This window comes from Clytia hemisphaerica, unplaced genomic scaffold (assembly GCF_902728285.1).
Source record: "Clytia hemisphaerica strain Z4C2 unplaced genomic scaffold, Clytia hemisphaerica genome assembly, whole genome shotgun sequence".
NCBI classification, from domain to species: domain Eukaryota; kingdom Metazoa; phylum Cnidaria; class Hydrozoa; order Leptothecata; family Clytiidae; genus Clytia; species Clytia hemisphaerica.
Window position 1 is genome coordinate 104,560 of NW_027103606.1, and position 14,199 is coordinate 118,758.

Sequence of the window (14,199 nt, forward strand, 5' to 3'; positions counted from 1 at the left end):
AGAATACACTTTATAAGAATGGCCATGATGAAAATAGCCGAAAAATTAAGTATAATGCTAAGAATATCACCATCATGGAATTTGGCTACTCAAGCTAAGCCATTTTAAGAGCATTTTCAATTATAAATTACCAATTAACCCCAAGTAAGGCTCACTCCTTTCACTTTTTGATAAATAACGAGATTGCTCACGGGAATTTTTTGACCTGCATTCCGCGCGACCGTGTTTAAACGCCCGCGCGTGTATGCTCTGTGAATTCTGTCTGCTGTATATGGTTACTGATGCAAGAAAAATCTTCTCTTTTCAGTCTTTTGAGACTTTAAGGAGATTGGAGAGTGTCCTAACCCTCCAGATGGAAATTCTAATTTCATAGGCACTAACAGGGTTTACAGCCCGTTTGCTGCAGTCCCCTTACATAATTGGAATAAGTCAAAAAGAGTCACTCTTCAACTAAAGAGTCCTAAAAATCTCGATGAGTGATCGGCTCCCGCATGTTTGAAATGATCTAAAATCATTTGTTTAAGAAGTTAATACCTTGACTGGGTAAATAAAATTATACAGGTCATGGCAAATAAAAGTATGGTATTATTAATTATTGTTAACCTCAAACTATCACCTCTAGTGGCCGAGTGGATAAAGCGGTGAACTGGCAAGAATGAGAGTGTCATTTTTTAAGAGTTCGAATCCTATACGGTGCGTTGAAGTTTGTGTTATTTTGTCAGCATTGACCAAACTTTTTCTGGTTTTATGAGCTCTCTTATTGATATTTAAAAAAATAGTAGTGTCACCTCAGTGCGGTTTGACTCAAGTACAGTATTTCAAAATGGATCAGGTTGGTTAGCAGGTAGGTGGAGAGTCAAGAGTCACGACTTTCCCTTCTCTTGAAAACCCAGTATTCCAAAACTTTCAACTAAAAAAAATGCATAAAAATGATTGACAGGTGCGGGTTTTCTCGCGCGGGTTAGAAATTCCCGTGAGCAATCTCGTTATTTATCAGAATGTCTCCTTTCACAAAAATGCCATTTTATCCTTGAGACGATGTACTAAATATTAAATTTAATCTGAACAGGGATATGTAATAGCGGAGCTGGATATTTGAAAAAGCCTTGTTCTATCTCTGTCCCTGACATTAAAATTTGATATGAAATTTAACCTTGTTAATTACAAACTTTTGAAATATGGATTTCCTCTTAACCAATGATTCTGCCGCTGCATTTATCCTTCACGATTAAAAACTTTTGATTATCAAGAGGGTCTGTAACACATTGGTGAATGACAATTTAAAAAAATGAAAAACATTGTTTTCATAAAGTTATAAGAAATTTCTTCTTTAAGAATATAAATAGCACTTTTTTATTTGAAATACCGCGCTACACCGCGGGGTGCCTCACTTTCTAACTGATATTTTCAGATAGCGAGTAGGTATGTCTGATTATTGAAAAAATGTCAAGTCAATTGAAACAATATTTGTCAAAATATTTACAATCGAAATTTTTAAAGAGGAATCGTGACAGCTTCTCAAATTCATAACACACGCTGATAAAATTAAATTTCATTTACAAGGAAGTCTTTGGGGTATCTTCTGCAAATATTATTTTGATGAAAAGCGGGAACATGATAGCAAAATATATGCAAACGTACTGCATGAATACTTTGTCTGCATCATTTTTCTTATAAAAACAGAACACTCTAGGGGACAGAGATGGATTTCTATTATGAACAGTTTACAATAGAAAAGACAAAGGAGCAATCCGCTAAGGAATTCTCGTCCTTCATCCAGCTCCGCTATTACATATCCCTGGTCTGAATTAGGATCCTACCCTAAGAATGCTGTAAGAGTATTTTAGGATGATTTTCCCAAAAAAGTTAAGAATATCCATGATGAAATGGATTTACACCATTCTTATAAAAAAACGTTTATACTATATGATGTAGCACTTGGAGAAAAAAAAGCATGACCTCAAAAAATGTTTCATTCCCCTTTAAAAAAGGAGGCCCGGAAAACCCGAGTTACAAAAACTCGAGTAACAAAAACCCGAGTAACGAAAACCCGAGTTACGAAAACCCGAGTTACGACAAATGTAACGTCACAAATGTGGCTTGAAAAAGTTAATTATGGTAATCTAATCTTTTTATTCAGTTTTAAGTTTTCGAGTTACGTAATAATGCCACACTTTGAAATACAACTAAACACACTTTGTAATAAAAATCAACACAGTTTTTTGTTTTAATACAAAAAGCTGACACACTTATGATAAAGGGAAATTTCCATCCAAAACAAAGATTAGAGATTTTTTTCTAAGATTTCAAAACTGTTAAGACAATAAATATAACAGAATGTAAAGGTTTCAGTTATAAAAATGTAGGTGAAGCTGTCTGACATGCCTGGAAAATCAGTTAGAGGAGACATTCGAATTTCTTATAAGGGTAATGGGTTTTTAATTTTCCTTTTTCTTATGAAAGTTAAAACACTCCATATCTACTTTTCTTTTCTTAGCAGATTAATACAATATCTTAAAATTTTTTTGGTTAAAAAAATCAAATGATTATTCGGTTCAGGTTCGATCAAAGTGGTCGCTGGCTATGAACTGAAGAGTATTCTTCACTGTTCAGTTGGTGTCTGAACATTTAATTGAACAAAATGCAGACTGCCTTTTTTCACTGTTCAACTCATGGCCAAAAATTCGCATACTCGCTGTTCAGCTTGTAGCCAACTTGTTGTACAGCTCGTGGCCCAGACCCCCATACCCAAGAGCTGTTCATCTCAGGGCCTGACCCCACCCAACGGCTGTTCATCTCGTGTCCGAAACGACACCCAATAGCTGTTCATCTCTTGTGTTTTTTAAGGCATTTGAATTTACATTTTATTACAAAGTGCGTCAGCTTTTGGTATTACAAAGTGTATCAGGTATTGCAATTGTGGCGTTTATCACAAAGTTTCTTATTACAGGGGCCAAAAACATCAACCAACACATGGCTGGGCAAAACCTTAAAACAGTATATTAAGTATATCTAAGTAAAAAAACTTTGCAAGAGTATGGAAAGAGATAAATGAATCCCCCCTTATTTCTGAAACTTTCGAAGATTTTCCCCTTAAAATTTTGCCCAAAATCCTAGTGGGGGGGTGTGAAACCATGATAATGTTTCGAGTCAAATAACTCGATTTGCATCTTCTTTTTTTTTATGGAGCAGATTCGAGCTACGAAAGGACGAATGGACGAGACGAATCATCGATAAAAAGTAAGTGATTTTGAAGTGGCTCATAGTGAAGATAGGGAGGGGCTGTAAATGAAATATTTGAAAATCCGTCAAAACTCGCATTTAATCTACTGTATGAATAATGTATAGAATATTAGATTTGTTGAACGGTGAAAAAGAATGCGGCTATTATTTTTTGATTTTTTTCATAGATTTCTGAACACCGGTCAAGAAAACTTTCTATTTCAAACTTTTGTATCAAAATCTGGAAAAATCGACAAATTTCGAAACCTACATTTGGAGACAGAAAGAAAGTTAGATAGATCTATTTTTATTCGGGTGCAAAATTTAATTGAAATTCAAATTTTATGTACAGATTTTAGTGAAAGGAAATTGAGATGTTAAAGCTTTGAATATCATATTACTTACAAACGTCCCTTCAAATAGCCTCAAACGCCCCTCCTAAATCCTAAAAATGAAATATAAACTTCCGGGGCGTTTATTCGAAGTAATGGCGTAGTGGTATAGTGGTTATCATCCTTGACTCCCGCCTGGGAGGCCCGAGTTCGATACCCACCGTGTCACTATGATTCACTTGGCAAGTGAATGTACCTTCGCCCGGGTCAACCCATGCCATGTGAGGGGAATTGGGTACCACTACTCTGATACAAGAGTGTGGGGAGATATATCAGGCAATGTGGTGTGGTGACGAAATTCATAGGGTCAGACTTGCGAGAACGCATGGTTCTCCCGTCCTGATCGAGTATCGTTGCTATACACCATCGGTTCTGTGTGTCGCGAACATAGGATCGGCAGAGTCTGATAAGCGCGATGATTTCCCTATCCTAAGATAGTGAATGCTGTCCTGGGATTGGGCCAATTCCCCATGTGGGATGGTACATCTCTCTCTCTCTCTCTCTATTCGAAGTAATACAGTAAGGCAAATGGTTGAGAAATTTCATCTACATTTTTCGGCCCATATATTGTATCTCTCTCACAGCCTTTTCAAAGTTATCTTGATTTATCCGTCAGAACAGCAAAAAAAAGATTTTAATTTAGATTTTTGCCATCGACGAAGCGCGAAGCTACCTACACAGCATGCCTGCACACTTCTTCGAACTATCAAAGGTAAACCTTTCTGTTTGTTTTGTTGTACTGCGTTGTGTTAGATATAAAAATTAAACATATACATACAAAAATGTTTTTACTTGTACGTAGTGCAGGGTGTCTGAAAAAAAAGATCGAGTTCGAACATGATTGGTAGAAGGTTGTTGCGTGCGTTTAACAAAATGTAAGAAAATATATACCAACACAATAATTGTTTTTACAATAGTCGTTATGATTAAAAATAATTAACTTTCTTTACAATTTTCATGACGTTAAAGTTATTGAGAATTTTTTTTGTAAAAGTTATGTCTCATGACAATTATTATGACACAGAGAGAAACTTTGATAAACATTGCAAATTTAGTGAAACACATAGTAAACTTTCTTTTTATAGAAGTGGTACGACTCGATACTTTTTCCTGGACACCCTGTATATCCACTCAAAAGTCCTCTATATGGTTTTGAGAGCTTTCTATTGGTATAAGTGGTTTTGTGTTTTATCGATTTTGAAATTTCGTCAAATTTTTTGGGGTCAAGGGCTTTGCTTGTGACATCAGATTTCTGTGTCCTAAAAGATTTTCCTAGGCCTTAGATAAAAGATGTCACGGGTCCTAAGGGTTTGTCTCCTACTACAAGAGATAAAAAAAGTATAAGTTTGAAGGATTATTACACTGGCAAATGGTGAATGGTGGGTTCGATCCACGATGAATCAAGTACAAGCACATCAGAGCTCATTATGACATTCCACGTTAAAAGTAGAAAATTGTGTGCCAGCTGGGACAGTACCATTTTTCTCCGACCTTTAGCAAAATCATTTTGCTTTCACAACACACAAGAATTACTCTCGGGTAAGCGTCCCCCCGCTGATTAATTTTTCGAACCCCTCCCCCCCCCCGGCTTAATAGTTTTTGGGAAAATGCTTTTGAAAGAAATGTTTTTCCCTCTTTTGCCCTAATTCTGCTGTTTTAGCCTCCTTTTCAAAAAATTTCCACCCAGGACAATTCTATTCCAACCACCCCAGCCCCCGCTAATTAAGTTTATAGAATTTCTCCACCCACCCCGCTTATTCCAAACCGCCCGGTTATTAGGTACCCGAGATTGGTTTTTTAGCTAATGTTTCACCATTTGAGGATACGCTGTCCTCCTGAGTCGTTCATGTATAGTTAGTTTATTCACCAGTAAATCTGTGGATTGTTAGCAGGAGTTGTTAGCGTACTGATTTCTCCGTTCTTGATCTTGCATGTACGTTTCATCGGAAGGACACTTTTTTCAGAGATCAGTTTTACTCATTGTAAAATCTACTCAAATTGAAGACGTTATTCATATTTCTTAGATTCCACTGTTCTTTTTTAGAAGGTTTTGTATAATTAAAGGAAAGGATGGCAAAAGGGAGAACAACATTTGCACCATTAATCTTGATTATGAATTTGATCTTGTTGTATATTTATTTTTGTAGACCTGACTATGGAAGCAAACATTTCCGCGAATCAGACGATAAAGGATTCATTCAAAATAAGGTAAGTTATTATTTTGGGATTATTTTCTATCAGCTACAGGTTGCAAAAAATCCATTAAAATTGATCATTAGAATTGAAAATAGTGTCTTTTACTGACTGTCATGTGGCCGTCCGACACATCTCCTCGATGATGTTCTTATATTTTCCAAACTTGTATAAGTCAAAAAAATCACTGAAATCTGGTTCTATACTTGTGAAACTTCCTCTCTGTTAAAAAGGTTTCGGTTTTATTAAATAAATGCGACCAAGGAGGCGGAATGTAGATACACCGACGGAATAAAATTCTACATTGGTAGCTATTATGTTCATGGAATTGTATTTCACAGGTTTATTGACCTCTCCCAGATGATGTTTTTGAGATTTATAATATATCTATTTGTTCAGTAGTCAGAAAGGACAGAACACGCCAAGCAAAGTCACAATTCATTTTCTTTGCCTCTTAACCCTTTGTGCGCGCTGTTTTTATGAAAACGTTGAAATTTTTGTTTTTGAAACTCAAAACTTCAAAGTGCCATAAAAGCTTATAGCTTTTGATTCCGAAGATGGTTTTGGTACCATTAGAGAGCTATTTTTATACTTTTTCTAGAAGCATTCGGTTTATGCCCCTTTAAATCAAGTGATCAGGAGCTATAGCCTCTCAGACTTAGGCTATAACTACATGGAGATTACAGGGAGATTTTCAGTCATTTTGAGCAATTTGGAGTCCTCAAACAAACTTTGAAAATTTTACTTTAACACATATGTTTAATCTTTCATTCATGGTGAAGCCGTCTGTAATGCTAATAATTGAGTGGTTACTGTATAGCTTTAGTAGATTTCGCATTATTCATTCTTTTTCATCCCCACTTTTTAAGATCAATGATAACCCTTTCTTTGTCCGATGTGACGGTGGGTTGGTTTGACACCTTCGGTGCCAATGGTATTGAGTACACCTTCAATATATATCTTTTGTATCTAACGTTGGCTCAACGTTTCCATGTATACTGTTTCTGTTTCTTGATATCTTTTTCTTCGTTTCCTATGTTCTTGTTGTAGTTCTTTCACTGCTGATTTGAGATTTTCCGTGTGTTTTTTCTTTATTTCAATGTATATTTTTTCTGATGTGATTTTTATGTGTTTTGTTGTTGTTTTATTTCTTTATTCATTATCTGCTTGGTTTTGATTCTAACAGGAGTCATCTTTTTGTTTAAGATGCTATACTTCGATATCCCTGCAGTTCTTGGTTAGCTCAGGTTAGCTGGTTTTTGAGCTTTTTTATTAAATGCTATATGTGTTGGAAAGACTTTTGCTAGTAAAGCGGTAATCGTGTGCAATCATAGTGTACCATGCGGTGGCAATTTCAGCTTTTAAGATGGGTATCGTCATCGGAGTAGGATGTGAGAGTGCATGTTTGGTTTTGCTTACTTTCTTCAAATAGTTGTTTTTGGTGGATTTTGTCGGTATACGTATTCGTTTTTATTTTGCATTTTTGTAGAATTTCAACCATTTTCCATCATTTTGGAGCTGCCAAAAATACGTGTTGTTTGACTGACGCTATGGGTAACATTTCCTACAAAAATCAAATACCAAAACTAAATCAGATTCATTTCATCCCACGAAATTCTAACAGAGAGGCTGTCTTAATCAACAAGTTTTGACTTTCTTTCACAATTTTCTAATTTACGTGTGAACGACAAAATAAACTTTTTAACCAAAAACAAAACAAGAAGCCTGGAAGGCGTGAAGGCCCATCAAACGTAGAAGGCTGTATAGAGGTTGTTCATAGAATTATCAACAATCCGATTTTTCCCAGTCATTTAGTGGTTTCAAACGGGAATACATGATAGCCGTGGACGCCATATACATGCATTGAGTCCCTGACCGAAAATGGCGATTCCTTGATTAAAGGAACCTACTAAGACAATGCTTCTGACGTTAAAAGGCCAGGGATTTGTTTCCACATCTTCACATGAAACAATAAGTATACTTAGGTATAGGGCGACAGATAACAGTCGAAAGTGATTCAAAATTCGGGATAGCCCTTTGCTCGAAAAGGACGAACCGAGAGTCATATGACGATATATTGAACGAAGATCTAATTGGCGGCTACCGTTAAAATTGCCTATTGAGATTCGATACGCTTCAATCTATATCATGATTGTTTGGAAAACAGTGGGTAAAATAGAAACAACGAAATTAACAATGAAATTAATTATCAATTTATAGGAGTATTTCTTTTTTCAAAAAATATAAATTTTTGTAAGCTGTGTTTCCCTAGGCTGCATACATCCCCAAATTAGTTTTGATATATCAGAGATTCGATACGCTTCAATCGATATCATGATTGTTTGGAAAACAGTGGGTAAAATAGAAACAACGAAATTAACAATGAAATTAATTATCAATTAGGAGTATTTCTTTTTTCAAAAAATATAAATTTTTGTAAGCTGTGTTTCCCTAGGCTGCATGCATCCCCAAATTAGTTTTGATATATCAGAGATTCGATACGCTTCAATCGATATCATGATTGTTTGGAAAACAGTGGGTAAAATAGAAACAACGAAATTAACAATGAAATTAATTATCAATTAGGAGTATTTCTTTTTTCAAAAAATATAAATTTTTGTAAGCTGTGTTTCCCTAGGCTGCATGCATCCCCAAATTAGTTTTGATATATCAAAACTTATCAGAGGGGATGTGTGCAGCCTAGTGTTTCCGTAGTAAGTGTGATTGGTACTGATTGGTCTGAGTAGAACTGTTTGGTTTTTCTTTTATCAAATAAAGTCTCGTGAGCTGGGTGTTCTGGGGTAAACTAAGAATATATGATCCTGTATAATCCTTCCGATAAAGCAAGAAGGATCCTTGGCACCTGAAAAAAGAAAAAGAAAGAAAAGGGATTAAATTTTGGAAAGGAATGTAGTTATACTATAAGAGCGCCACTAATGCTAGCTACTTTTTTGTGCTTATTGTAGGGGTGGGTGGAACATGTGGGGGGGCGTGGTAAATACTCAAGGTAAAAATCAACAAAATGGAGGGGGTCATATCTAAGTGCTTTTGGCCTGATTTTATTCGAAATCCACAGGAAAATGTAGATTCTTGGCCAATTTTGGCACTTCGTAGCATAAAAGTCATAAAATGGGGGGAGGGGGCATTATAAAGTGATAAAAATATGGGGTGATTTTTTTCGAAAAATTGCAAAATGACACCCCTTACAATTGAGCACTAAAGAGTACCTAAGTGGAGGCTGATATATAAAATCAGCATTCGTCTTAGAAAACTGTTCCACTTAAATTTAATCTAAATTTAGTACAAAATTTAACGAGAATAAAAATTCCCGCAAAATTTTGATTTTCATGTGATCAAAGTTTTACCTTTGAGGTACATAACTGGCTTTGAATTTAGAGATAACGTAATTACAATTTGCACTTTTCGGAGAAGATATAATCAAAAAAGCCTTACCTTGATTATCAGGACCAAAAGCAGACAGAATATCGATGAACGAAGTTAGAATCGATTCAGCTGATCAGTAGCTGAAAGAGACAAATAATATAATTCTTCATAGATAGCTAGATAGAGCTTTTAAAATACCGTGAGAAAGGGTAACTTGCATCAGTGGATGCTAAGATGCATAGTTCTCAAATGCAGACCTGGATGGTTATGAAGATACAAAGTTAAACAAAAAAACCTTAGTTAAAAAATGTATTAAATTAAAGATTACATGTTCAGCAGCCATCGAGAAACATCTGAACTCCCGCCGCCATCTTAAAATTTAGAATTTCTTAAGATTTTTTATTTTCCAACCACAATGTTTTTTTTCCCCCGCGATTTGATGGCGAGTGTTGGGAAGGAACTCGCCATAAATACTCGTGCAGCAAATTATGAGATTCTACAATTGGTAAGATAGAACTGCGAGCAGAGCATTTGTTTTGAAATGTTACTGCTTTGGTTGATCAGATATTTGAGGAGGGCTATGCAAGTTTCCTTCCACTGATGTAAGTTACCCAATCTCGCATTAGATGTTTAGGAGAATGCGACTGTCTTTTGAATAACAAATTTGTCCACATACGTTACTTTCCCTCAGCCAGTAAAAACGTGATAAATATCTTGTCTCTCTAGGTTACTTTAATGCTTAAAATTTCGCAGATGACACCCAAATCCGGGAAATCCGCAAAAATTAATCTCCGCGAAAGTTTATTGCATTAAAGTACTGCTGTGGAGAAATAAGTTATAAAAAAGATGCATTCTTCCAAACGCTACAATGCGAAAGGAAAGCTAATCATCCACCAAAGACCTTTTTCAATACAGTATGTGGCCCCCAAAACGGCGATCAAATTTAAAATTTCTCTCAAAGCTAGAGGAAAAGAGGTTTTACAAAAAATTTTCTGGCATGCAAAACTTTAACATCTCTACTTTATTTCCCGATTGTTCAAGTCTAGCAAGCTAGACGACTAATTCAGATATAGTAGAAATAAAACAAAAAGTAATAAGTTCTTTTTCAAAATTTTCAATTTCAATAATATTTTTCAATCGCTTAAAGATAGGTAGCTTTTTTCTAATGGCCCCCAAAACGGAGGTTTGCAATTTTAGCGATTTCTCGAGATATCTTTAAGATATTAATACAAAATTTTGACCTTAGTTTGGAATTGTGATTTAGAGATTTTCGGGCATAAATTTGATTGATAAATTTTTTACAGTATACCCCTGATTGTCAAAACGCAGGTTTGGGACCCCCAAAACGGAGGTGTAGTTATAATCAAATTATTAAGCCCATTGGTAATAGGAGGAAAAACTATGAACATATTGTTGTCGTCTGAAAGATGCACAAAGATGGCGGAAAAAATTCAAGAAAATAATCAAAATCACCATCAATAAACGACTTTTGCAGCCCGTTAAAGTGCATCATAAATGAAGAAAACGCACTAAAAGATACCCTACAATGCAGGAAGTGCCACCGTTTAGTTCATTATCTTTGTACAGAACTGCCACTTTACCAGATCCAGACATGCTTGTCATACAAATCAAGAACTTTCCAGTCACAACTGTACCAAAATCGCACCACAGGTAATGGAAAGGTATAATTCAAATGAAACATAAAAAATTGAAGGATTCAAAAACGAAATCAAAGCCTGTGAGAATATAATGAAAAGGCAGGACGAAGAAATAAACCATTTGAAAGCACAAGACGTCAATGTTATGGTCAACGAAATGATAGAAACTATCGACACCAGAATAACCACGCTTGAAAAGAAGATTGAACGCATCATCGAAAAGAAAGAAGAGAACAGACCACCAATGAGCTACGCTAAAATCACATCCAAACACATCGAGAAAAACATTGGAGATGCGATTCGAAAAGAAAAGCAGGAGGAGCAGCTGATTCGATCTACAGCACGCAACCTAATTTTTCATGGGATTGATGAATCGACAGATGAAACTGAAGAAGAAACAAAAATCGAGGACGAAGAATTTATCCATGACAAAATAATTGGTCGGCGGCTCCATCTGAGGAATATAAAGATTACCGAGACGCAGCGGATCGGGAAATTTACGAAAGAAAGAGAAGATAAAGCAAGATACGGACCAATTAAAGTCACATTTACGAACGAAGAGGACAAGAACACAGTATTGCAAGCAATAACAAAAGAAAAAGGCTTTCCTTACCGAGTGACAGAGGATTTGACCAAAAATGAAAGACAGATAATTAAAGAATGGTGAAAGGAAGCCAAAAAATGAATGCTAAAATCACGGAAGACAACACAAAATGGAAAGTCCGGGGGAGCCCGCGAAAAAAACTCTATTTCAAAAAGATCATTGTAAAAAGTACGAGCGGTTTATAGAGGCCCATGTGTCTTCACGGTGGCCTGCAAACCTGTAAAGCTTTATTATATTTGTGTTTACCCTTAAATTTACGACCCGATAGATGTAAAGTTTATGATTTTTATGAAATATTTCAAGATTTTCGATATTGCAAAGTCCAAACTGAAAATTTAGAAATTTTCAAAATGACTATTTAGATTTAACAACGTCTTAATCAAGTTTCCGAAAATCAATGTCTTTTGAAAATATTTCCATTCATGTATAGGATAAGCTGTGAAAATTTCAAAAGAAAAGCTTAACTGAAACTGAAAATATTAAGCTTTAAAGATATTTTTCTCCTATACTTTGCAAAATATGACAGAATTTGCCGTTTTTGCTGATTCAGCGAAACATTTTATATATAATGTTAATTCTTATAAGCTATTAACTCAACATGATAGGAATGGAATTCCATAATTTTTGCTGTTTCTCATATTTAGAATTTTCGGTTTTATCAATCTTTCTGGTTGACCTTTAAGATGCTATATCTTTTACCCATCCTCTAAAGTCACAGATGTATCTGCATTTTCAGAATGGCATTAGGTGTAGAAAGTTTCCTATACCCCATTTTCATAACTTATTTTCAATATCCAAGGAGCAAGAGTGAGTTATATGCAATTTTTATCTAATTTTGGTGTTAAAATATCTCAAATATGTTATTTTGAATCCGTCTCGAAACCATCAAAAACATGCTCTTTTTTAGTATAACCATCATTCTTTCAAAATAAACAAAAATCGTTTAATTCTGATAAATCTACAAGTCAGAATCCTCCATTTTGGGGGCCATATACTGTAGACTTTTAAACGAACACAAACGTTTAAAAAACATTTACCTTTATAAATTTCACAAACACCAAGCTTTATGAAATCCTGGATAAGCTTTCAAATTTTCTATGAATCATATAAATGTCTTTCATATTTTATGCACACCTTGTTGAACTGAACTGAAAAAATGGGAATGCAATTTGTTCGTTCTCCAATTCCTGCATTTATAACACGCATGCGTAATTAGCACAATGACATAATCGTCGTTTTCTCAGGGCGCCATTTCTGCAAAAACATTCTGAGGGACGGTTTCATTGGCAAAAACGTTATTATGATGACGTAATCTTAGCTTAGTGCCATTTCTCCAAAAACATACTGACGGACAGAAAAGCTCTCATGAAAGGACCGTTCGCTGACGCTGGGCCAATGACAGCCCTCTCTACTAACATTTCTAGTAAATTATATCTTAATCCTTTTATTTTTAGACTTTTCAACGAGTGGTTTCACCAATTCCCATTTTCGACCAACTTGGAAAGACGTATTAAACGCCATGTCTCTTGTTTGATCATGTTTGATTACCAAAGTATATTTTTCAAAAATCATTGTATCATTAATTATCAGAAGTATTGAGTAATGTATATAAAAAGTTAAGAATATATTTCTTTGAATAATAGCTCCCTGTTCGGTCTAACTGTCGATGGCTTCATTTACAGGCATCTAGTTTAAGCAATTTATCTTGATAAAGGCAGTTTCTCAATCTTAACCTACCAAACTCTTTGAGCTCTCAAAAAATTAAGATTAGTGATATATTGCGAGTATAGGTGATTTCAGTACCTAACTCGAGATATTAAGCTTCCAAAAGCGCAAAAACTGGACAAAACAGCTGTTTCTGGCTGAACTGGGCTGAAAAACACTGTTTTTAAGGGTTAATATCTCGAGTTAGGTACAGAAATCACCTATGTTTGCAATATATCTCTAATCTTAATTTTTTGAGAGCTTTCCAAAAATATACAACAAGTCTCCGTTTTCTCAAGCTAAAATTTTCATTAATTTTTCACCCTATGATTTTTGTCTGAGACCGTCGTATTTGTCCGAAAATCACACCAAAGTGTCCGAAAATAAATTGGCACCCAAGTTATTTTGATTCCCCTACCCCTTAGCTTTCCAAAAATGTATTTTTGACTAAAAAAATCGAGCGACCTCAAAAAAAACGAACAAATTCCCCCCTACTAATCCGTGAATCAATATTTTAGCTGTAAAAAATTTCCTCATTTGCTTATTGGGCTCTTCCAGAAAAAAATTTAATATTGGAAGGGGGTGGAGGATAAGATATTTTTTGGAAATTTACCCACGAACATTGTGACTTTTTGACCCCCGGACAACAGATCTATGGACCGAACAAGCATCAGTTGACCCCGAACATTCATAATTACCCCCAAAAAAGAGAGGTTTTACCCCCAAACAAGGCGAATTTTATGTAGATTTTCCACTATCCCCCGCACAGTTTATCCAATATATCCTCTAACCTTCATGTAAGAAAACTTTCTAGCAAATTATTGGGTAAAAAGTAAGAAGAAATTACGTTGGTAGCATCGATGTTGGTAAACATTAAGAATGTTTCTATTTTCATGAATAGTTGTTATATTCGACGACAAATTCGAAGTATGATAAACTATTTCTTCAGATCTGTACCCTTTTATCAAAAAACGACTTCACCTTGTGATGCCCCTGTGTTCAAAATTTATTAAATAACCTAGATACTATAGTAGGTAAACAA

The 14,199-nt window shown here is 35.2% G+C and overlaps 1 protein-coding gene across 2 annotated transcripts in view; it reads left to right on the plus strand.

Moving 5' to 3' along the window:
• The window catches only part of LOC136802135 (spermatogenesis-associated protein 17-like), a gene marked incomplete at its 5' end in the record, with an annotated part of 33,290 nt that extends 20,195 nt beyond the window's left edge, over positions 1-13,095 (plus strand). The window contains 4 exon segments of one of the 2 annotated variants that reach the window (XM_067058851.1): positions 3,193-3,240; positions 4,258-4,326; positions 5,762-5,822; positions 12,908-13,095. In XM_067058851.1, the coding sequence (XP_066914952.1) occupies positions 3,193-3,240; positions 4,258-4,326; positions 5,762-5,822; positions 12,908-12,967 (238 nt within the window). 2 annotated transcript variants of the gene reach the window in all.
• Positions 13,096-14,199: the final 1,104 nt, after the last annotated feature.